The sequence below is a fragment of the Cataglyphis hispanica genome, chromosome 11 (assembly GCF_021464435.1).
Source record: "Cataglyphis hispanica isolate Lineage 1 chromosome 11, ULB_Chis1_1.0, whole genome shotgun sequence".
Classification (NCBI taxonomy): Eukaryota; Metazoa; Arthropoda; class Insecta; order Hymenoptera; family Formicidae; genus Cataglyphis; species Cataglyphis hispanica.
The window spans coordinates 3,924,993-3,949,210 of NC_065964.1; the positions used below are offsets into that span (position 1 = coordinate 3,924,993).

General features: G+C 36.4%; 5 protein-coding genes across 5 annotated transcripts in view; 2 read left to right on the top strand and 3 right to left on the bottom strand.

Moving 5' to 3' along the window:
- Nucleotides 1-24,218, bottom strand: part of LOC126852760 (uncharacterized) — a 108,680-nt gene that overhangs the window by 55,059 nt on the left and 29,403 nt on the right. The window lies entirely within an intron of this gene.
- On the top strand, nucleotides 200-4,690 carry LOC126852758 (synaptogyrin). Its single transcript, XM_050597902.1, has 5 exons — nucleotides 200-334; nucleotides 1,168-1,397; nucleotides 1,536-1,683; nucleotides 1,832-2,155; nucleotides 2,432-4,690. The coding sequence occupies exons 1-4, from the start codon at nucleotides 236-238 to the stop codon at nucleotides 2,027-2,029; spliced, it is 675 nt and encodes a 224-aa protein (XP_050453859.1). The 5' UTR covers nucleotides 200-235; the 3' UTR covers nucleotides 2,030-2,155; nucleotides 2,432-4,690.
- LOC126852744 (CCA tRNA nucleotidyltransferase 1, mitochondrial) lies at nucleotides 4,090-7,576 on the bottom strand. Its single transcript, XM_050597877.1, has 3 exons — nucleotides 7,325-7,576; nucleotides 6,549-7,156; nucleotides 4,090-6,403 (listed from the first exon to the last, which is right to left on the bottom strand). The coding sequence occupies exons 1-3, from the start codon at nucleotides 7,373-7,375 to the stop codon at nucleotides 5,647-5,649; spliced, it is 1,416 nt and encodes a 471-aa protein (XP_050453834.1). The 5' UTR covers nucleotides 7,376-7,576; the 3' UTR covers nucleotides 4,090-5,646.
- On the bottom strand, nucleotides 7,912-22,100 carry LOC126852712 (uncharacterized). Its single transcript, XM_050597773.1, has 14 exons — nucleotides 21,216-22,100; nucleotides 20,713-20,890; nucleotides 20,412-20,486; nucleotides 20,251-20,320; nucleotides 19,799-20,160; nucleotides 19,370-19,597; nucleotides 18,620-19,144; nucleotides 17,183-17,427; nucleotides 11,355-16,908; nucleotides 10,799-11,256; nucleotides 10,560-10,653; nucleotides 10,340-10,468; nucleotides 10,101-10,222; nucleotides 7,912-9,914 (listed from the first exon to the last, which is right to left on the bottom strand). The coding sequence occupies exons 2-14, from the start codon at nucleotides 20,842-20,844 to the stop codon at nucleotides 9,896-9,898; spliced, it is 8,013 nt and encodes a 2,670-aa protein (XP_050453730.1). The 5' UTR covers nucleotides 20,845-20,890; nucleotides 21,216-22,100; the 3' UTR covers nucleotides 7,912-9,895.
- LOC126852765 (40S ribosomal protein S13-like) lies at nucleotides 22,633-23,998 on the top strand. The gene is made up of 3 exons (XM_050597915.1): nucleotides 22,633-22,747; nucleotides 23,221-23,348; nucleotides 23,646-23,998. The coding sequence occupies exons 1-3, from the start codon at nucleotides 22,725-22,727 to the stop codon at nucleotides 23,948-23,950; spliced, it is 456 nt and encodes a 151-aa protein (XP_050453872.1). The 5' UTR covers nucleotides 22,633-22,724; the 3' UTR covers nucleotides 23,951-23,998.

Consider the following 24,218-nt stretch of genomic DNA (forward strand, 5'->3'; position numbering starts at 1 on the left):
ATTCGTATTACAGTTTATCGAAGGAGACGGATGAATCACGATAAGAAAGATCACAAAGGGCGCATAAGGTAAATCTCGAGGGGTGTTATAGAATTTAGAGATGATACGATATATCCACCTGCGCCTCTAATCGTTTCGTCTCATACGTATCTACCCCCGGTCGCCGCCGAGGCGACTGCGCACGCGCGCTCGGGCGCTGCGTGAGCTTTGAAATCTCCGCTTCAGTCGCGCTAAGATGGACGGCGGAGCGTACGGCGGCGGAAAGGCCGGGGCCCCTTTCGATCCGATTGCATACGTTCAGAGACCGCAGGTCATTCTGAAAGCGGTATGCCTGGTAAGTAGTCTCGACAACGAGATCCATCGCTAAACGTCATCGCGACGATAATCGTGATACCGAGGGAGTTGGATACCTCGACGCGGATAGTCATTGATTTTAAAAGAGAGTCCTCGGTCCTCCTTCTCCCCCACTCCCACAATCGCGATGGGGTTCTATTGATTTTTCGCGAATTCCAACGATACGTTTCTCGTATGTCATGGGTCTGTATGGCGTTCGATCTTTGAATGGGATTTATTGCTGATTGAAACGACGGATCGAATTTTTCGCGCGTCTTTTACTTCATCCCACTGGCCAGATATTCACGAAATGCACGGGTCCCTCCCTCCGTTTTGTCTTCTTGACAGCAATGACAGCATTATTTGTTAATCCTCCCTTTGTCTTTCCATCTTTCTTTCTCTCTCTCTTTCTCTCTCTCTCTCTCTCTTTCTTTATCAATATGAACATATTTATTTTGTTAATACATAATATATGCTTGATATATTTAGAAGAATTGATTAAATATACAAAGAATATAGAAAGTCCGAGTATAACAAACCTGATATATAAGATATTTCATAATTATGCATAAAATGAATCCTCTGAACTATATGAATATTTTTCTTATTTTATTTTATATTTTTTAAATAAATCTATGAATTTTGCTTTTTTTTGGTCAATGTATGTACTACGTACTTATTTACTTCTTTCTTATTTTCTCTATTACATGCTATTACCTATTCAATTATTGTTCTTAATTCAGTTTGTATGTTATGTATCACAATGTATTTTTGTTTTTTCAAATTTCTGCTTGAATTGTCCAATACATAAAAGAATTTTTATCATGCTTTCAGCTTTTTGCAATAATTGTCTTTGGATGCATAAGCAGCAAGGGCTATCTTCCAAAAGACGATGACGGGAAAGAAGTTTGTCTTTACAATGAAGACAATAATGCATGCAATTATGGGATTGGGATTGGAGTACTGGCATTTTTGGCTAGTATCGGATTTCTCGCGGGTGAATACCTGTTTGAACAAATGTCGTCTGTTAAGACTAGAAAACATTTTGTTCTTATAGATTTGGGGTAAGCTATGCATATTTTTATAATCTGAATATTATAGAATTATAATTGTATAATAAAAAGAAGATTTTGACTTCTCTTCTCTTCTAAAACACATTAATGTAATTTTCTACATTAATATTATTAATATTATTGTTATAGTTTTTCGGGCTTCTGGTCTTTCCTGTACTTTGTGGGATTCTGTTATTTGACAAATGCATGGAATAAATCTTCAAGACCAAAGGATGGATATGGTGTGAATAATTTACAGGCAGCTATTGCATTCTCATTTTTCTCTATCTTCACTTGGGTATGTTCAAATTTATTCGACGAATATGTGAATATTTTCTATTGAATTATCAATATCATCTATGTATAAAGTATCATATATATGCAAATAACCAAACTTACTCAGTACAAACTTGTCTCAGAATTATATCTACAACTTATTGTTACAGGCTGCTTGTGCTTGGTTTGCATTTCAAAGATTTAAACAAGGTACTGATGCAGCATTTGCTCCAAGTTACGAAGCAGATCCTGTTGGTGGTACAGGATATACAAGTTATCCTGATGCTACTGACACTGCTTATCAAGAACCGCCATTCGGTCAACAACAACAGCGGGGTATGGGTGACTTTCAAGCCCCAGCTTACTAAAAGTCATCCATAGTCAATACCAAAATGTATTTCCATTGGATGCACAGCGAGCTACTTACGAAAGAAGATGATTTAGCATAATTTTTCAACAAGATATATTGTTTCCATCACCTATTTTGCTTAAAGGTAATTTGCAATCTTACAACAAAATAATCATCTTTAATTTTTTCATAATTTTTTGTATGTAACTTTTTGGTTTATTATTACATTAACATCAATTAAGAAATATAAGAGAGAAACATTTTATATAAATATATTTTTGATTCTGATGAATATGTATCAAGGTACGTAAAATATAATCTTTATTCAAGATTTATATAGGTATTGTTTCTACTCTATATAAATCTTATTTCTTTTAATAGCGCCTTATAGTATAGTGTAAAATTAAACTGTCCTTTACAGATTAAAGAAGAACTTCATTCGCTGATAGGTCGCTGGGCAGCGCGTTGGTCATAGAGTAAGTTTTCATGGCAAGATGTAGAAGGAAGTTATTTGTTAAACTGTGCTTCTTATTGTTGACCACTTGTAAGTTACACTTATATCCATATACCCAATGTCACAGAAAGCGTTAGGCATGTTTAAGGTATGTCATATACGCTTGAACATGCATTACGATGGTGGCCGTTCTCTCTCTGACCATCTTATGGAAGTAAATATATCTTATAATGAATAACTATAGCAACTCCATAATAAGTAAGAACTAGTACGTGCACAGGCTATGTATATTTTAACGTTGTAACGTGTTCATAGTAAACGCGACTTAAATATAACAGTAATACAATGCGTTGCATTATCATGCATTGCATTATTATGCAATTAGTAATAAACGAGATACGCGAAATCTAGGATTGAAATGAATAAGTCGACACATATATTTTATATTAGTGAGACAATACCTAAGTTATTTAAGTTACTTACTTGTATTGGTTGCGTGAACATAATGGAATATTTCTTACATAATAGTATTAGCAAAATGTATTTGCACTAAAATATGATGAAATAGTAAACCAAAGTTTTTCTATTGACATAAGTTCATATGAACAAATTATATATAAAACATGCATACATTATCTGCAATCTTGATTATTGCTATATATTGCTATATATTTTGTATTTGTGAATCTCTCATTGCAAGACTTTGGCTCATTAAATGCTTTACTATATATGTCAACAACTCATATAAAGAGAGGGAAAAAATTGTACATTTTTTAATAAGCAAACATATTTCAAAGAAAGTTGAGCTTTGTTGAGTTTTTATATTTAATAATTTTTTGTTCTAATAAATATATTCGTTTGGTATGCAATCTCAGGAATATATTTAATTAGATTATTTATTTATATATAATTATTTATATTTCATTATTTATTTATACAAGATAAATGCAAAGCTCAATATTTAACATCTTGTATTATTGAAAACATTATTTTCAAATTGGTAATCACAAGAATGTATAAATTAACACTCGAAAAATATTTCTAATTGACAGTTTAATAAGATGTATCACATAGGATAATGGAATCAGAATAATTCTTGATTGATGGAAATAATAATTAGTTTGACGTGCAATAAAAGTATTATATATGTACTTATCATATAATTTTATATTCATGAAAAGAATCGAACATATTATTTACTTAAACATCTTTCTGATACATCGCATCAAGTAAATATAAATATTATTAGAAATTATCCAAATTTATCCAGTATTTTAGTAGCTTAATAATTAATTCGGGAGAATTATATATTTTATAGATATATGACATGTGAATTGTACAATGAGTGAGAGATTTTTTGATGTCCATTTATTTAAAAGCTATCATTTTTATGGAAATTTGCGTTTGTAGTTTATTTTTAAGATTTTGATATATCTAATTTGCATAATTCTCTTGAAGAAAATAATTATATGATAAGATATGCTTATATATAAATTGAAAAGCTTAGTTTATGTAAAATATTATGTGAAGTGCAATAATAATTATATGTATTCCTGATAATTCCAAAGATATCCCTTTTTGGGTATGCAGGATTAATTATAATAAAGAGAAATATTTTTTCGAGGTTTAAATGTATTATTCTCTATATTTTATTTCCTTAATAATTTATTTACCCACCTACTTACCTGCATATTCAAAGGGTTGGATTTTTAGATGTTCACTCTTTTCAAAATTGATCTCTCACTCTTTCAAGATCTTAACCCTTCCAAGATAATATATTATATATTGATATAATATATATATTGATAATATTGTTGACTAGCAGATTGTGTGATGATGCACAAATTATATGCACTCAAATGTCATCTAGAAGGGTTAAGACAATAAATGCAATCTAAATCTTTTAAATCTTTACTATATGATAGAAAAAAATAACAACGCTATCACACGCTTTTAAATTCACCTGTGAGATCAGAAAGAGCGAAACAGAGAGAATGTAATGCTATCAAAAAGTGTCTACTACAAAAGTGTAAAGGAATAAAAACGTGTATCAAGATGTGGGTATCGATAACTAAATAGCTGTTGTATTATTGTACTCTTATACATATATATCATTGCATTTGATGCAGTAGCAATGTGTATGCGTCTGTAAAGATCTGAGTGTTTAGGAACGATCTAAAATGTAATTTAAAAGATAGCCAAAATACATATAAGTGATTATTTTTATGCAAGTCAAAATGATTGTATATGACAGCCGAGCGATAGATTGTTTATCTTATGTGATCCTACCGTGACTGCATTTTACTAATTGTTCTAGATTATTCGTTTCTGATGCGAACGTGTATCATTATAGTTTCTCTTTTTTATTTCCTTCATTTTTCACATCATATATATTCCCTTGTAAAGATATGATACACGTTTAAATTACTTCACAGGCTATACTTGGAAATGTAAGTCATAACAAAGAACTCTTTTTAAAAACGCAAAAAAAGCATACGTTTATTTCATATATGCGATTGCTATTTCCAACAGTGTGATGTGTTTCTCCCTGATATACAAAATGTGTAACTTTAATCTACACAATGTTTATATACAGCCTTTTACATTTATTATTATTATATAATATAGCGATTTATTACGCAAATTATCGCGCTATTATCGTATCGTTTAAATTAAAGATATGTTTCATAGCAGCTTTATAATTTTCGTTTTATACACCTATTACACCTGCTACAATGTTGTATAGCACATCTTGTAGAATTATATAATCACGAAATGCAGGATTTTTATTCCTAAATTTTTGAATGCCTAATCTAGCTTCTTTTTATGCTTTTCAGAAATATGTTCAGATACCAATAAATGCTAATGCAATTAAGTTTTTATTTGACAGTATTGAGTTTTCAATTTCATTCAACATTTTCTTTTATATATATATACACACACAGATATTTTATTTTATTTGAGATAATTTGTACAAAAAAAGTCTTTTATGTAAAAAATGTTTTATCTTTTTTTCATAAAATATTAAAAAAAAATTATTAACTGTAACTGTAACATTTCAAATCTATTTGAAAACTGAGTTGCAAAGTAACAAATTAATCTATACATTTCCATTTCTAGAACGACGACAGTTTTGTTATAGGTACACGTAAAACTCTTTCAATATTTAGAAAACATGTATTTCATGTCTTTTTGTAATGCTTTTGATCTTTCATTTTTTCTTGTAATTCATTGAGTATGCTTGGTACATGTTCGAGAAGTTGCTCATTGGTGAGCTGAAAGTCCTCATCAATCCATATGTTTCTCAATTCTATTAAAACTTGACTGAATAATTTGTGGTTCGGCACGCGTTCTTTCATCATATAACCATTGATGGGAAATTTCGGAATTTTCCATTGTTCAAATTCATCTAGAAGTTTCATTGCGCCACGATACCTCAACACCTCCTTCACGTATTCTCGATAGACGTCATATTTGTGTGTTTGCTGAGCGAAGACCAGTTTCTGATAAGGTTTTAATGGTTTCTCACAGGGCTTATACTCCCTATGTTGCACCAGGAATAACGCCAAGTCTCTTTCAGATCTGGACAGTTTCAATCTACTGTGCAGCGTCATTACCTCATCTTCGTTTTTCAACATCGACACAATTAAGGATATGGGCTTCAAAATTACGTTATTGGATGAGGCGCGTTGATAAACAGTTCGAAAATTTTCTATGGCAGGTTTTTCGGGTAGACCGATGTATTTGCTGCTGCCGCATTCGAGCAGTTTCAGAGTCAATTCTAAGGCGAAATTGCCCATCAGTATTTTATTCCACTCGCTCCAGATTCTCTCACCGGATATTTGTGACAGACCGTCAATATTTTCTTTTATTGCAATTATTGTAGCCTCATCGTGTCTATCAGGATTGTCCATTATTCTTCCATAGAAACGGAAATACCTAGTGCAATTAAATGATGCGCAATATAATTAATCTTAAATATTCAATAAATAACAATAAATGCATTTAATATTTGGTAAAAGATACAAGAGATTTGTTATATTAAAATATTATATAATCACAGATATATATAAGTACAATATACCTGAGGATTCGTAGATAATCTTCACGTATCCTGAGACTAGCATCGCCTACAAAAACCACTCGTTTTTTCTTCAGATCCTCGTAACCGTAAAAATAATCATACAACGTGCCATCCAGATCAAGAAACATGGAATTAATAGTTAGATCTCGCCTATTTGCATCCAACTTCCAATCCTTTGTATATTCTACTTGCGCGTGCCGTCCATCAGTCAGAACGTCGATTCGCAAGGTAGTAATTTCAAAGTTCTCCTTGTCATTTATTCTCGCCGTTATCGTTCCATGCTTCTCCCCTTTCTCATTTATCATTCTGATCTCCTCCTTCGTGAACATATCCTTCATCTGCTGCGGTGTAGCATCGGTTGCAAAATCAAGATCCTTGGGCTGTTTACCCATGAGAATATCTCGAACGGCGCCGCCGGCGATTCGTAATTCGTAATTATATTTCTTGAATAAATCCGCGAGGGTCTGCAATTCCGGTGTAAAAACGGAATGAAATTCCGGACAGTCTAACTTCATAATGGCAGGATCGGTCCTCGACAGCGTGTCGATATTTCCGACCTTCGTCCAAGTCTTTTGCACAGTTCTCGTTACCAATTTATATCTTCCTGTCTGATAATAATAAAAATAATCATTACACTTGTCATATTTTATTGTATTTTATCTCTCAGAATTATTCAAAGAAATCTGCTAGCGTTCAAGTCGGCATTTAACATAATCTAACCTAACTTCGACGTTTTTAATTTATCTATGCTATGAAAGAACGATTGTATTACTTACAATTTCACGACGAAGGAGATTCGTTGTTCGCCGAGCTAGTACACTTAACATAATGCGTAATGTTATATTTTTATACGTAAATTGCACGTGTTGTCATACACACCCGCATCTCGTGGTATTTCTATAAATTCAAACGGTTTTTTTTTGATACACCATCCAGTATGGCATATGTGTAGAGGTGCTACAATTTAATTTTTTTACCGCTAATTTTTTTAGTATACTAGATATTATTATACACTATTCATTTTTATATGTAATGTCATTAGATATGAAAAAAGGGTAAAATATTTGGAAAATTATAAAAAATATGAAACGGACGTGCAGATCTTATTTCTTGACATAAGGTCATATTCCCTTTAAATTTCAATTCATCGAGTGCGGATTCTTTTTTTTTTTAATTTTCTACAGTATATACATTGCGAGAGACAATGTAAAAGAAAAGAAAATTTAATTATTTGAGAACATAGGGGTTTAGTTAAAAAATGTTAGACTGCAGCAATATTACACGATGAAATATCATGAATGCATTTCAAAATCTCGTGCAATCTCTGCGACATTTATTCTGTAGTATGAATTAAATAAGCAAATTTGATAATATTAAACTCTTTATTCTTCTTTCGTTTATGTACAGTACTATTTAGTACAAAAGAGAGTTCATACACACAAGAATTAACGAGCTTTTCTCGAACGTACCGAAGGACATAGATTTAACATCGTTTTACTGAATATTCTATGATAAAGATCGTCACATATTTCGCTCAAATTCATCAGCCACAGTGTCATATGCATATACATATGTATATGTTCCAAAGAGGATGCAATTTCCGCTATTACGCATAAAAAGTATAAAACTTATCCACATACGTGTTTTGTACGACATGAGCATACAATTCGGTTATAAAATGTACAACAGAATTTTACATGTTGTAGCTAGCATTAAATGTGTATTTGTATATTTATATAACACAACAATGCTCTTCAATATTAAGATTTCCACAGAGAATGCCCGTTTTCATTATCAATATACACAATTGCTTCTTTAAAACATGAAGTAGATGATCAATTTTTTCTTTTTTTTTTCTTTTTATTATGTTTTAGAATTAATTTTATATTTTTATCAGTTAAAGAAATACACCATGTATTAATCTTTAAAACGGACATACACTGTACTCGGTTGACTTTTATATGCAAAAAAGTTTTAATCATAGCGCATGTACGCTGTTTATAATATTTTACTATCGGCGTAAAAACTCACGATTGACGATTACATTTCTATTTCAACGCATTACACATTTTGCATTTTGAAACATCAAGTGCCTTTCAAAAAGTGGATATTTTACGGTGATCGCATCCTATCTTCTTAGAAATACATGCACAGGTAAACATACACACGTCTCACGTGCTCAACTTTCAACATGGATCTGTATTTCATTAATATTATATCATTGCATGTGTCTCTGCGTGCGTGTGTATGTGTGCGTATAATGCAATATATAATTAATCATTACTTGAGCCGTGAATTATACAACCGTATTCGATGCTAAACATGAAACGTAAATATGGTTTATGGCATTCACAAGACAGTACATTCCTTTTTTTCTGAAATATATAAATGGAACAAATCATAAAGAGAGATTTCGATGTTCTACAATTTTTTTGCGGCGTTAAAACGTAATATAAAAACATCCCCTTGGAATAACAGACAACTTGAGTCAAAGGCAAATACAAGCTAAACTCAAATTCACATACGAAGATGACAATTTTATATATGATTTATATTTACATTGAATTTGCTGATCAATAAAAACATGTGCATTATATGTATGTGTATGTGTGAAATCATCCGTTTACAGAGTATAAATATAGTAGTAATCAAGTTACCGTATATCTTGCTTATCGAAATAAACTCGTATGAAAAAGGCTTTGATGAAACAGGCCATATTTACTTATGTATAATAATAAGTTTAAGAATCTATTAATTTTACAGTGCAGATGTTGGGAAAATACATAGCTGGCTATCTATTTTCTCTCCCGTATATAGCGACTCGAATTGCTTTTGAGCATTCTTCTGTTCTTCTCTGGATTACAATCTCACACTCTCTAAATATGATTATCGTACACTATTATATTTCCTAATTTAAAGATCGTTGATCGAGATCTTCGAATCCGAATTTGGGAGGCACCGCAATAATGCACGGCTATTTTCGGACAAAGATCGTACATACACACACACACACACACACACATAGTCGAGCGCCTTCGCAAACGTGTTTAAACGTTTAATATTTATGGATATTAATAATAGCAATTACTCATACGAATCTTTACTTGCTCAATCATTCATTCGTTCGTTCTTTCTCTCTCTCATATGTAAACAGATAAATAAAAATATTACGCTTATACAATTATAATGAATTATGTATGTACACACAATACATGTTGCGCTCGTCAGTATATATGTATATACCTTGCTGATTCACTTACCACTCAGAAGATAGAATGTTTTAAGGTTTAAGAAGAGGCGCCTAACGATGAAGAAATTTCTAATGCGCTAGGATTGCCAATACGTGATCAACTCCATAGAGTTTTCCTACAAGTTTCGTTAAATGCAATAGTAAAAAAAGATAAGAGTACAGTGTTGATTCCATTGATGAAATCGAACAAATGTATACATCAATATATTAATAGTTAAGCGCAAGATTATTTTCAATTTATTATGTAAAAAAAATTCATATGTCATATTATTGTTATTTAATTGCTTTTATACTTTACTTACGTAGGTTTTGTTATCTTGGCAGAAGAAGTCTTCTTCTTGTTGTTTCGACATTTTTTTACATATGCTTCTATTAGGTGCGCTATCTTTTTAGGATTGATTTCGCCTGTTTTATTATGGCATATCTGCAACATATAATTGAGATCTCTCTCGTTATCAGTGTGATACGATTGAATCTATACATACTTAATTCTGTAATATTTAATTGTCACAAATTTCAATGAATTTAATGTATTTCGCACCTTAGGTACAGCTTTACGCATGATATCTTTGTATTCTTCTTTTGTCACATGTTTTTTGGTGTAATGGGGTTTGAGAACTAATTTCACTTCCTCCACTACTCTCTCTTGCCGGTTTAATTTCTTAAGAAACTATAAAAAAGCACAATTTTTATATACTTTCGCATATTTAACAGTTTACATGAGATTTAAACAAAATAATACTTTAACACCATTGACATACCTTGTCCTTGACTTGCATTTCCACAGCAGAACTAGGTAGATCGTCCAGGATTTGGAGCTGATTTTCGTCCATACGTACGCCAATTTTAGGATTGCTAGCTGTAAAATACGCGATTTACATTAATAAAAATTGTAACTAAAATAAAAATATTGAAGCATTCGCTATGCACAAATATGTGTTATGTGCTATATTATGTTATTCATATATACGAATAAAATATATCGTTTGGATAGAAATACGTACACTTTTTCGGCTTTTCCTTGGCGACTTTTTTGCTTTTATTCTTGGTTGTAGTTTTAACGGGAGGCAGTATTCCACCGAATAGTGCATCGAAAGCGTCCTTTTTCTCCACGCTCTTGTTAACCTTCGGCGTAGTTGTTTTAGTAGTGGTTGATAGAGGTGGTGCATTTGCAATGGGCGAGTTATTAAAGTTGGCGGGGCTAGGTGGATCGAAGAGACCGTCGCTCAGGGTCGATCCCGGTGAATATGGCGACGACATATCGATGACGTTGTCATTCGTCATATCCATGGGCGCGTCGCTGCCATTCTGACCTATCGTCGAATTATTTTTACCCTGGGTGGATTTGGAAGATCGTCCCATGGTGGATGACTTTGCAGAATTTGCAAATACATTAGGAAGCTGCGGCCTGTCGTTTGTACGTTGTTTCATCTGATTGCTTGGCGAGATACGATTAGACTGCAAAAGAAAAATAGATAAAAAATCATCAATATAATCTAATGCATTTTATTCAATTTATTTCACTGAATTAACTGAACTTTAAATAATTTCAGTACCTGTAACAATGTTCTCTGCGTGGTGTTAGTTGTGCTAGTATTGAAGCTTCTCTGCACCGCGGCCGCCACCGTTGCTAGCACAGGATTAATGGTAGCGAACGGATTGGCGGTTGATTGCACATTCGATTGCGGATTTTGCTGAGTCTTGGAAGGAGGACTGTTGCACGATTGAGCTATATCAGTTTGATTCTCCGGCACAGGAGAAGACGCAGAGACATCCCTTTGCGGTGATGGTCGTTTGATAGTCACCATTGATATTATCTTTGGTTTCTCAATCGGCTTCTCCTGATTGGACTGATCCTGCTGTTGATTCGGTTCGTCCAACGGCAACGGAGTGTCCACTGTTCCGTCATGCTTTCTCGGCGAATTGCGCTGAGCGCGATCGCGATCGTCATTCGGCGTAGCCTCTTGACTCGCATCAGGTGTCGGAGATCGAGACTTGGTCGGATCGAAAGGATCATACGCATCCGGCGAAGTCGGTGGAGACGTGGGCGGTTCAGGGGGTGTGTTAGGCCCAATCTTTAGACGTAGCTCTAGTTCCTCTTGTGCCCGCATTTCCAGCTCTTCCTCGACTCGCTCGTCTATCATTTCTTCTTCCTCTTCCTCCTCTTCTTCTTCTTCCTCTTCTTCTTCCAGTAGCGGATTTATTAAGGACGGTCTGAGATTGCTGGGTTGCTTGTTTATAGAGAATTTGATCTGCGGCTCCGGCGGCGTCTTTGGGCCCTGCGAGACAAATTGTTCGCGCGGAGGTGACGCTTGTGATGGCGGGCACTGCTCTGGCGACGCAGCGAGCGCTTCCTGCGCTTGTTTGTCATCGTCGTCGCTCAGCACAATAACATCACGCGGTGATGGCGTTTGCTCACGGAACGGCGATTGATCCAGATCGATGACAGCCACGGGTTTCTTCGTCGCCGCGATCTCTGCTGCTTTGGATTTCTTCTTCTTGTCTTTCTTTATCTTAGGCGATTTGGATCGTTTATCCTTCGTTTTCTCCTTCTTCGCTCGCTTCGCAGAAGGTACGGAGGATTCTGTCTGAACTGACTCTCTTCGTCGGCGTTTTATCGGTGGCACCAAAGGAATAGTTTGAGGCAATTCCGGCGTATTTATCGGATTCGTCTCATTATCCTTGTTAAAGCACACACTTACTAATATGTTATCACCGCTAGCGAATACTTCCTTGGATGGTGGCGGAGTTCTGTTGCGCTTGCTCTTCCGCCGCTTTTCCATCTCCTTGGACTTACGGCTTTCTTTTCGGCGTTCTTTTTTCTTCTTTTTTATCGCTTCTTTGTTTGTTAGTATGACGGTCAAGTTCTTCGGCGATACGCTATTTAGCACGGGCGGTGGCGACCAGTTGCGCGATCCAATTTGCTCTTGTTGAATGTGCGGTGGCGTTTTAGATCTCGATCGCGACCAAGACGGTGTCCATTGCGCGCTCCATGAACGCTCGTGCTCCTCTCGCTCACGTGGAAACTGCTGCTCGTGGTCTACGCTTTTCTCATTCAGTTGATCCCAATTTCTATTGCGATCCCGATCTCGAGAGATTGATCTACCCTTCGATCGGGATCGGCTATGTACCTTTCTCTTGCTGTGTTTCTTCTCGCGCGACTTGGATGACATTCTCTTCGGTGACTTACTACGTGATCTCTTGCGATTTCTCGAACGACTACGTGACTTGTATTTTTTTGTCTTATCCTTCCGTTTATCGCGTGACCTCGATAACGACCGCCTGGATCGTCGCCTGGGTGACAGCGATCGTTGTCGCTTACGCGATAGTGATCGCGATCGTCTTCGAGAAACCGAGTGTCGTCTCGATAGAGATCGTCTACGCGAAACGGATCGTCTTCGCGAAGTCTTCCGTTTTGTACGGGATGATGATCTCTTGCGTGAGATTGAACGGCAAGATCTAGAATATGATCGACCGCGATCTCTCGACCAGGAGGACAATCGAAGACGAGATCTGCTCCTGGATCGTCCCTTCGAGTATGATCGACTCCGTCGATCCCTTGAGCCAGATCGAATCTTGTCCGACGAGCGACTTCTTGATCTACTTCGCGACTTCTCTCTGATATCTCTACCATATTCATCTTTTCTCGGTCGAGACGGTTTTTCGGCCACGATTTTCCTCACGTCGTATCGCGGAAGCTCCTTTCTTTTCTCCTTCTTTTTACCTATCTCTTTTGTTTTTTTCTTGGAAGACTTATCCTTATCTTTATCCTTCTCTTTCTCCTTCGACTTGGATCGTTTGTCCTTGTCGCGATACGGTCTTTCTTTCGTGCTCTTCGAGAGCTTTTTCCATGCGACCAGATTATCCGACGAAATATTTTCTTTGTTCTTTTCCGTACTTTCTTTGCTTTTTTCTTTCTTATCCTTCTTCTTCTTCCTTTTGCTATCTTCTTCTTCTTTCTCTTCCTTGGATTTTTCGCGTTCCTTCGCATTTAGTTTGCTCTCATCCAATATTTCACCATCCTCCATCTCTTTCTCTTTGCGTAAAGCCAAAGCGTTTAATTCCTCCTCGAAATTTATTGCCTCATCGGTCTCGGAAATGGCCTCGGTTCCTAATTCGGCGTAACCCGTTAGCGGTGTTCTACAATCGTCAAGGTCATCATTCGTTCTATCTTTCGTTGGAGTGATCGGCTCTAAACCGACCTCAAATGACGCTGCACGTCGTTCCGATACTTGCGCACCCTCCTCTCTCACAGGTAATTCGTCTTTACAAGGGGTATAAGCGCCATCCGAGTCCCAGTTGTTGTCGACCGGCGCAGGCAGCTCGTCCAATTTGTCCTTTTCTATCGGGAATTGCTCGATCTCATCGTCCACTATCGTCTCCATCGAGAAGCTCGCCTTCTCCTGTCGCTGATCCAACGAATTCGGATCTTCATTAGAATCACTCGATGCTTTGTCGTCATCATCCTTATCGTCACAATCCACTTTAGCAGGTTTGCCACTACTGCTCGGCGAACGATCATAATCTTCGCTACTTGACTCCCGCTCCTGCGAGTCGTCATCGCACGCGCTTGCTTCGCCTCGTAATACATCGTTCGAATGATTCAATACGGCCTTGCTCGTTGTTGCATTATCGCCTTCCAAATCCTGCGAGTTGCATTCTATATTCAGTTCACCATCATCCAACTTTCTTGGGGATAACCGAAAAGCGGATAACACTGTACTCTCTGCGACTGCAATATTTTCATCTGACGTCGCTGCCATTCGTGACGTTTCCTGTTCGCTGTCTTCCTCTTCTTTTCTGGTGGGCGACGCAACATCGATACATCTCGATTTCGTTTCGTCCGTCTTTGCTGCTTCCTCGTTCGACGAACTCTCCGAATCAAGTTCTTCGCTCTCATGTTGACTAGGAAATTGAAGTGGCTTCTTCTTTTTAAGCGAGCTCGGCATAGCGATTTCTGTTAAAATATTCTTTTCGTCCTCCTCTGCAAGCCGTGGTCCTATCAACTGGTTTATCGCTATCGACGATTTTATTGCTGTGGATTCCATTGTTGATTTGGACGGATTGACATTCTTGTCACCATCTCGTTCTTGCTGCTGCTGGTCATCAATCGGCGGCACCGCCGTCGCTGCTTTTTTCTGATGAAAACTCACATTCTGCGAATTTACACTGTGATCATCAGAATGCAGCCCACTCAGTCGGTTGTTTAGTCTCAGTTTGTAACCGATCTTGAAGGTAATTTTCCCACGCGAATCATGCGAAATCTTTTTCGGTGGTATCTTACTCAAAGTTTGTCGCTCTTTCTGTAGCGCTTCGAGATAAGGATCAGCAGGTTCGGGAGGCACGTCCGGTAGATCGCATGCTTGGATATCCCCCACGATGATATCATCATCTTCGGGAATATTGGGCGGTAACGGCGGTGGTTGAAGCGGTCCGAGCTGCTGCGACAGTTCCTGTTCCGTGTGCCTGGCCACATCCATAGTCTGCGATGAGTAGATGGAAAAATTCGGACAATCTGATTGAGAGTCATTGTCGTCATCGTCATCGTACGCAGTGAGCCGAAGAGGTTCCTGTGGCCGTTCTCTGTTTTCAGCAGTCGTAACTGCTGGCATCGAAGGATAACTCGTGGAACTCAACAATGGCGCAACCGGCATTGGTATGTTACGACTGTCCAGGCTATTTCGCAATACTTGTACTTTCTCGAGCACCATCTTCTCATCTATCGAAGCAGCAGCATCGTCGTTGCTATCACTATCGGCGGCAAATGGATCATATTTGTCACCGCTCGTCGGCAAATCTTTCGGTGTGTCTTCTTTATGACTGTCATCAATCACCAACTCCTGCTCGCTATCGTTATCTTTGTCACTTCTGGAGTTTTCTTCAAAATCTAACAAGCCGGACGGCGGTTCTGGTGGTGGCAAGAGAATCATCGAACCGTTGTTGTGAAGTTCCTCCTGTACCTCACACTCAGGCTTAGATGGCGGCTCGATGTCACAATAGATGTCGCAATCGTCGTTGTCCTGGCGCGTAGTAGCCGGCGCGGCTACAGGTTCCGGCATTACAATGCGATCGTTCTGCTCGGGGGATGACCGGTAGTTCCGCATCGCGTCCTCAGGCAAATTGACCGAAGATAGATTATTATGCAGGCGTGTCGGCGATTGCACATTCAGGGGATCTGGCGCCATGTTTGGCGGTACAATGGGTAAACCACTGGCAGGCGGTATGCCCAACGGAGGTGGCCTGGGTCTGGGAAATCGGTCCGTCGCGTGCGGAAACGGCAATCTCGGTTCAAAACTGCTATTACCACCGTCCGTATAATTAAACGGTCGCTCGATGGGCGGCGGTGGCGGCGGCGGAAAACGCAACCGTTCGTTTCGGAAATGTTGCGGATTACGGCTGCGGAACGGCGGCGGCGGCGCGTGGGCGCCGAACATGGGATGTCCGCCGCAGTGCTCGAAATTGGGATTGTAGAACGACGGCGGACCAAAGTCGCGGTTCCCGAAGTTGTCCCGCGGACCGCCACTGCCGGTTCCGCCGCCGTAATTGTGTCTACCGCCTGGCGGTAGCGAATCGCGACCGCTGCCGTAGCTTTGCCCTCCGTGTCGGCCACTGTTATCGCGACTATAGCCACCCCGGAAGTTGCCCCGATTGCCACCACCACCACCGCCGCTGCCGCCACATGGATTGTTGTACATTGGCGCCTGTGTTATATCACTGGGATTGACGTTAGATAGATCCAGCGGTGTGTCTACCACCTTTAAATGATTCGCCTCCTTGTGCCGCGTAACTTTCTCTTCATCGTGCTTCTCCTTCTTCGGACTTTCATTATTATTAATGCTGTGTTTATTCTCCTTATCAGGATTCACCACCAGTGTACCATCGGCCTTCAGGATCACGTCACCTTTCTTCTTGGTCGAATGCCATAACTCTTGATTGTTCATTATGCTACTCAACAAATCCATCGTGCTCGCATTCTCCGATTCATCGATTGGATTGGCGATAGTTTTTAAAATAGTACGACGTCTGATCGATGGTACCGCCGACCGTCGTTGCCGTACATTTATCAATGGACCGTTTCCAATGGAATATTCATTGTCGTCGTCGTCCGACCTAATTAGACAGATGAAATTCACAAAGATATTCAACTGAAACATTACTTTCTTTATTTTTATGTATGTAATGTTTTTTTTTCAAAATATAATTTGTGAACAATAGAAAGAATTCAACATTACATATTTTCATATATAAATTTTCATATAAATACATTTTGCATATAATAAAAAAATAGCTTGCACACTATGCAAGATATAGTATTGTTAAAATCGAATGTAAAAGATTATTGTAACATATTCTATAATATAAGTACATAGAATCAATCGCTTACCCAGGCGGACTGTAATCTATACCCAAATTATTCCCGAAGAGACTGACTTGGGGTATGCCGGCGTTATATCTGGCATTGCTGAGAGCGCTTTTCTCAGGAATAGAGATGTTATTTTTCATGGTAGGTACAAACTGCGGCACTTTTGGCTTCTGTATACCAAGTGTGAAGGCCAATCTTCTTTTTACTGTATGTTTACTAGCCAACATGGATGCTACAGTACGCGCTCGTCGTTTGTGTTTTCTCCTCTGGTAAAATAGTATAATAATCTTATGTTCTTTTACAAAGATCATATGAAATGTGATAGGCAAAATTTCTATTTAATATAAAATTATGTATAAAAAGCGTCAAGCAATAAGAAAAAGAAAAATATAACAAAAAAAGCATTTTTTTCAGTAATTCTTGATTTGATAAAAAGTTATTATAGAATAAATTAATAAGTTAGTAAAAAAAAAAAGCAATTAATAGATTTTACTATATTATATAATATGTATTATAATTTTCAGAAAGGGTATATATTTGTTTCTATGTGTAAGTTTTTTATTTTTCAAGCAAGAGAATAAAAAGTTTTATAGTTTTACTGAAATAGATATATCGAATAACTTTGTAAATTCATTGTTCTTCAAAATTTTTTATTTAATTATTTTTTTTATTACTCTCGACAAGTGTAATTGCATTTTTCTCCACGATAGTACCTCTCTCTTGTATACACAATTCAAATTATATAGTTAATGTGTATAAATATCTATTTCAAGACTATAAAATAGTATATTCTTATTTATATATATAATTAATGGTATTTATAATATATTTTATTTATGAAATGTTATAGTATATTAAAATATATCATATAAATAAATAAAACACATTGATATTATAAAATAAAAAATGAATAACTCGCATAATTTTAATCTTAAAGTATAATTAACACTCTACTGAAGTTTTTTAAGATTTTGGCATATGAAATCAATATGATAAAGTTATTTAAGCAAAATTAAGAAAAAAAAAACCAAGTGCATCTAGTGGGAAAATCGTTTTATTTATATAAATTAAGAACAATGAGTTACAATCGAAAAATCTAATTCAATTGAGTCATGTTACGAAGGTGGCATAAAGTATGGTCAGGAAATACAGTAATAATTGGATAATGGGTCGGAAGGCCAAGATGATGAACATTTAATAATGAGACATGGTAGAGTTGCCAGATGACATATTCCAATCTGATGAAAGATCTATACATGTCATATAATGTAACAGAAAAATATAAATTGCATAAAAAAAAGTATTTATTAATTGCTATGATTAAAATTAGATAAAATAGTAAGTATAATATAGCTTGGAAAATTTTTCACTTGTATATGTATCTGGCAATCTCCACGCGAGCATGAATGTTATGTGTTAAGCTATAATTCTACATTTGAGGAGAAATTAGCGATATACCTTGCGCGTTTTCTTTGTTCTTTTCTTACACTTCCTTCTCGATGTGGATGATGCGACTTTGACATACGTTACTATCTCCTCCTCTTCGCCATCATCGTTCAATTCTGTGATTCGCACCTCTCGAACTACATTATTGCTGCTTCTCTTGGAGTTTTTCATGACCTTCCTTTTTTTTCTTTTCGTTGTTTTAGTTTTGGATTTTTTGTTCGAGCGCGTAGACGAAGAAGCATTACCCTCTAAACTAGTGTTTGGAGAACGACTTCGACTATTGTCACCAATCGATTCGAGGCCAGATGAAGTAGATGGTATATTCGGATCGATAAATTGCTCGGGAATGTCTGCTGGAGTATGGTCGTGCACTTCGTGGGTGCGAGCGTGAAGATATCTAATACGATTGCGATTATCATGGCGAATATGAGGAAATATTGTACGAAATATGCCTAAACGACTATTGTTTCCGAATTGAAGAATACGCCGACCGGGACGTCGTGACATCATAAGAGTTGGCAAAAAGTGCGTTACAAACTGCAAACATAAATAAGAAAAGAAATTAATATGCTTTTGTTGATTATACACTTAATTTTTGAAATAGATTCTTTTATGTATCATTCAGAACATTATATTGCAATCTACGAATTATTTTTGCTTTGTAAAAATTGTACAATATAGTAATATCTATAAATAGAGAATAAAATTAAAAATTTTGTGATTATAGGTTCTTCAAACATGAACAGAAAAGTTTTCTCTTACCATTCTATTATTTGGGTGAGTTGTACAATTTGGGCAAAACCATTCTTCTATAGGAACTGCAGTCATTGGAGGTGTTAAACATTCCAAATGGTAGCCACGATCACAATTGTCGCAAAGTAACATTCGATCTTCTCTGTCACTTTGATGACACACTTCGCAAAATGTTGGATCATCTGGCGCTTGATTTTCAATGCGTGGCACAATTTCTATTGGTACATGTTTTATGATCTGAAATAAATTAATAGAAGAAATTACAATTGCGCGCAGTGCACAAATTTGTAAAAACTTATTTATCCTTCTATCAACAAAAAAAATGTGTAAAGTTTTTACATTACTCATACTAACATTTTTTAATTTTGCAGTACTGGATAACAACTTTTCATAATTGAACATGTATATATATTTATACGTAAATAGTGAATGTATTACCTTGCCTCCAAGATTATCTCTAACATGAATGACAGTGAAAGATTGACGATCCACAGGACAAGTATTAATATTTTTACTCCATTCCAATAAACATTCTAAACAAAAGCAATGGTCACAAGCAGATGGTGTACCAACTTGCTGTTTTCTAAATGGCAGTAGGCATATAGGACATTTCTCCGAATGTTCATCACTGCTATCAGAGTGGACATTGGCATTGGATGATGAGGAAGGACCAGGTTTACCAGCTTCCTCCCTCTTTATTTTAGATAAAACTTTATGCTTAGCATTGTGTTTCTTACAGTCTTCATTCAATTCATCAGAACTACTCCAATCACTTTGCCATTCAGATGTGCTACTACTATCTGTAACATACATAATAAGGGATATCTTGTCATAAATAAGTAAATATAGAGACCATAATATACATTTTAAGAAATCAATAACATACTAACCACTCTGAGTGGATTTGCTTGCCTCTGATGCGCTAATATCATAATCAGATTCATCCTCACTAATAACTCTCTGCAATAAAATAATTTCAATAAAAACACATGATTATTATAATAAATTTAGTTAAATATTTATGTAAAACTATAAGATTAATAATACTCACATGGGTTTGTCGTCTAATCACAGGTTTAGGTACATCACTATCATCACTACTATTTTCTCCTTCGCTAATGACTCTCTGGAATAATAATATAATTATTTCAAAAAATTGTACAAAATTATTTTATATGTTATATCTAGTATAGTATCAACTTTTTATTATAATATATTTATTATTCACATCAAGTTAAAAAAAAGTAGGTAAATAAAAGTTCTTGCTATTCTATTAAGCAAAATTTAAATTTAGAAGGAATTTCAAAATATAATGATTTCAATATATCAACAATGAAGACTTCAATACATACATGTATCTTCTTTTTCCTCCGAGTTTGTACAATAAAAGAGTCATCGCTGCTATCACTATCACTGATGACAATTTTCTTGCGTTTGTGAGTATGACGACGTACCAGACAAGTATAATCACTGTCACTTGACATCTTAACTTTTCCTAAAATTCATACCCACTGCATTTCTGCTATAAATCTGCAAACAGAAATTTTATTATATAAATATCATATAAAAACTCAATTTACATATCTATTACTCTTCTTAATTTACATATCTATTACTTTTCATATAAAATTATTATTATATAGTCATAGTTTACACTATTTATTTTTTAGATTCAAATTACAAATAATCGTTGTGCCCTTATTTCTCAGTTATTAGAACAAAAAGTGAGTTATTTGAAATGACATGTTAGTCCAAGCAAGATTGAAGAATCTATACGGAAATTGTTCTCTAGTCATTTACTTCACTCGCGGCGTAAATCTCTAATAATCTGCGAAATAATCGAATGATGAATTACTTGCTACTACGCGCTGCGGTCCGTTCGTTCCCGGGAATCCGGGATTTCTAAGTCGCCTCCCGCAATGACAAGATCAACATCGAGAGCGTCGTCGATGCGGATTCTGGCCTCGCCGTCGAGATACAACGATGAACAGCGATGCGGTGAACAGGAAGCGTGGACAAATTGCTTTGCGATTCCACGCCACTCTCACCGATTGTCGACGATAATTCGCGCGATTTCGCGAGACGATTCGGCTATTCCGATGGGATCCCCGTGTTTTACGCGACACAATAAGCCAGCAAACGACACGGTACAAGAATCTTGACGCTTGTCGATTCCCGTACTGTTCTGCCTTTCTCGCTCTCGCTCTTTCTCTCTCTCTCTCTCTCTCTCTCTCTCTCTTTCCCTTCTAGGTATCGCTCCCGAGAAGTCGTACACTCGGGGACCGCGACAAACCGGTGGCAAGCGGACGCGCGCCGTCAATCTCACGATCTTCACGAGCGAGCAAACGGCTCGAGCTGTTCGCGTTTAAGAAGTCGTCCCGCAATGTCTTCCCTTGACAGAACCTCCCGAAAAGGTACGCGTTCTATCGCGAGACTGCGGACATCTTGAATCGCGGACGCCGTGGTGTGCGCTATGTGTGTATAGGCGACGTTGCGTCACTTCCTGTTTCGCGACGGTCGCACAGCGAAATTCGCTGCTCGCGTCGATTCGGAATTTCGATTTCACGATTGGTTATGTCGGCGCAATTCGATAGCCGATGATAGCCGATGGGTCGGACGTCGACGGCACCGTGAACGAATTCGGCAAATGTCGCACGTAGTATCGGCCGGAAGCGAGCGAGTCATTCATTTGACAAGGCAAGGTAAATTCGATTGCTGCTGCAATTTTGACGAATCTCGGGGAAACACGTCTTCGTTCGCGCGCGAATACTTTCTCTCACGATATATCTTATATGTGTGTTCTAAATATGTCGAAGCAGCGAAACAAGCGCGAAGGGGAGACCGAGAATGAAAAGATCGTAATCGATCCTTCCATTTTCCCGCGCGAACGTTTTATCTATTTTCCTGAACGAGCAGACATTCGGAAGATCTATTCGAATGGATTTGCATATAGCTTTCTAAAATACAAATCCAACACTGTGTAATAAAATTTTTTTTTATGTTCATTAAGATACGATGCTTGTCAATTGATTATCAAATAGAACTTTCTATTTAATTCCCGAAAAATTTTCTATTTTATAGTCAATCGTATGACGTATTTATGTATGTTTCTTGCTGAAAAACTTTCATAATGATGTATTTTTCTCTGAAACAACGTCTGCTATTGGATATCGGGTGTAATCTGACGTCAGTTATTTTAAGGACTGTGATTGGTTGATTTTCTCGCGTATATGACTATGCCAACTACATAAATATATCGTATATGGATTAGCGTTTAGTCGCGGAGGGCGTTACTGTCTTTTGCCGTCTCCTTTTCGTTTTCTATTCTTGCAGACATCGTTGCTGTTTGAGAAAATTCATCAAGATGGGTCGTATGCACTCACATGGGTAACAATATGTTTATTTTGTCGCTAAAAATGTTTATTCGCGACATTGTTCTTTCGAATTTTGTTGCTATGCGAAAATTTTAATGGCACCATCGCGCCGAAACATGCACGTTTCGGCGACCATGTGTTTGTAACTTCATTTTCCACCTTTCGCGCTTAAGTAAATCTTTATTCTTCGATTTATCAGTTCCGTTATATGTTAATTATCGAGCATTTTAGTAATTTCAATTTTTCCAGATAATGTAGTTCGCTTAACTTAAATATGCCAGTTTTTAAAGTACATAAACTTCATTCTTATGTATGTGTGTAGACGTTTCAATGTATATATATGTGTGATACCATATTATGGCGTCAATTTATCCGACAATATAAGGCATGAAAAATTGCACTTTCCTTATTAATAAAAATTGTATATGTGTTAAATTAAATTAAAGATAAAGTATAAAATTTATTAATTTTTTCTTTCTTTTTTAGAAAGGGTATATCCCAGTCTGCCCTTCCTTATCGTCGAAGTGTGCCAACCTGGTTGAAATTGACACCAGAAGACTGCAAGGAACTTATCTATAAACTAGCAAAGAAAGGACACACACCATCTCAAATTGGTAATATTAATAATATAATTATATTTTTTAATAAAAAATATATGAGTCTTATTAATTTGACAAGATTAATACATGTGAAAGCAAACTATTCCAGGGATTCTGAATTTTATTGAATTGGATCTCTTTAGAAAGATAAGTTTGCAAAAATATAATTTAGTGGTGTTTGATATGAATATGACAACTTGTCAGTTCATAATAGGTAACCACTAGACACTTATAGATTATTTAAATAAAATTATTATGTAATTAAATCATCAAAATAAAAAAATGTAAAAAAAATTTGTTTCATGTTTACAGGTGTCATACTTCGTGACTCGCATGGAGTGGCCCAAGTGCGCTTCCGTACAGGAAACAAGATCCTGCGTATTGTGAAAAGCATTGGCTTGGCCCCAGATCTGCCAGAAGATTTATATTATTTGATCAAAAAGGCAGTCGCTGTTCGTAAACACTTGGAGCGAAATCGTAAAGATAAAGACAGTAAATTCCGTTTGATTCTCGTCGAATCGAGAATTCACAGGCTAGCACGTTATTACAAAGCAAAAGGATCTTTACCGCCGAATTGGAAATATGAAAGTTCGACGGCCAGTGCTCTCGTAGCCTAATCTTTATTGTATTTACTATATGCTTAAATAAATCTTTGGAAATACTGATCTGCTTTTCTATAATTCGTAAGTGTTAATATTATATTTATATATAAGATTATGGCACAAAAAATATAAAATAAAATTGATATAATTTTAATTAAAATGCGAAAAAAAAAATTCGATTATTTTAGAAGCATGATCGATTACATAATGTCAAATTTGAAATTGTCAATTTGTTTTATATGATGCTTGCTTTAATTAAGCAATTAAAAATATATGTTAAATT

What these genes read in the sequence shown, in the direction of transcription:
- LOC126852758 (XM_050597902.1), top strand. Translation starts at nt 236, where the DNA reads ATGGACGGCGGAGCGTACGGCGGCGGAAAGGCCGGGGCCCCTTTCGAT. An exon ending in TTTGTTCTTATAGATTTGGG is followed by an intron (nt 1,398 to 1,535) that starts GTAAGCTATGCA and finishes TTATTGTTATAG; the next exon opens with TTTTTCGGGCTTCTGGTCTT. An exon ending in TTTTCTCTATCTTCACTTGG is followed by an intron (nt 1,684 to 1,831) that starts GTATGTTCAAAT and finishes TTATTGTTACAG; the next exon opens with GCTGCTTGTGCTTGGTTTGC.
- LOC126852744 (XM_050597877.1), bottom strand. Translation starts at nt 7,375, where the DNA reads ATGTTAAGTGTACTAGCTCGGCGAACAACGAATCTCCTTCGTCGTGAA. An exon ending in ATCTCCTTCGTCGTGAAATT is followed by an intron (nt 7,157 to 7,324) that starts GTAAGTAATACA and finishes TATTATTATCAG; the next exon opens with ACAGGAAGATATAAATTGGT. An exon ending in GATTATCTACGAATCCTCAG is followed by an intron (nt 6,404 to 6,548) that starts GTATATTGTACT and finishes TAATTGCACTAG; the next exon opens with GTATTTCCGTTTCTATGGAA.
- LOC126852712 (XM_050597773.1), bottom strand. Translation starts at nt 20,844, where the DNA reads ATGTCAAGTGACAGTGATTATACTTGTCTGGTACGTCGTCATACTCAC. An exon ending in GGAGGAAAAAGAAGATACAT is followed by an intron (nt 20,487 to 20,712) that starts GTATGTATTGAA and finishes TTATTATTCCAG; the next exon opens with AGAGTCATTAGCGAAGGAGA. An exon ending in GAAAAGCCGAAAAAGTGTAC is followed by an intron (nt 10,654 to 10,798) that starts GTATTTCTATCC and finishes TTTTACAGCTAG; the next exon opens with CAATCCTAAAATTGGCGTAC.
- LOC126852765 (XM_050597915.1), top strand. Translation starts at nt 22,725, where the DNA reads ATGGGTCGTATGCACTCACATGG. An exon ending in GGTCGTATGCACTCACATGG is followed by an intron (nt 22,748 to 23,220) that starts GTAACAATATGT and finishes TTTCTTTTTTAG; the next exon opens with AAAGGGTATATCCCAGTCTG. An exon ending in ACACACACCATCTCAAATTG is followed by an intron (nt 23,349 to 23,645) that starts GTAATATTAATA and finishes TCATGTTTACAG; the next exon opens with GTGTCATACTTCGTGACTCG.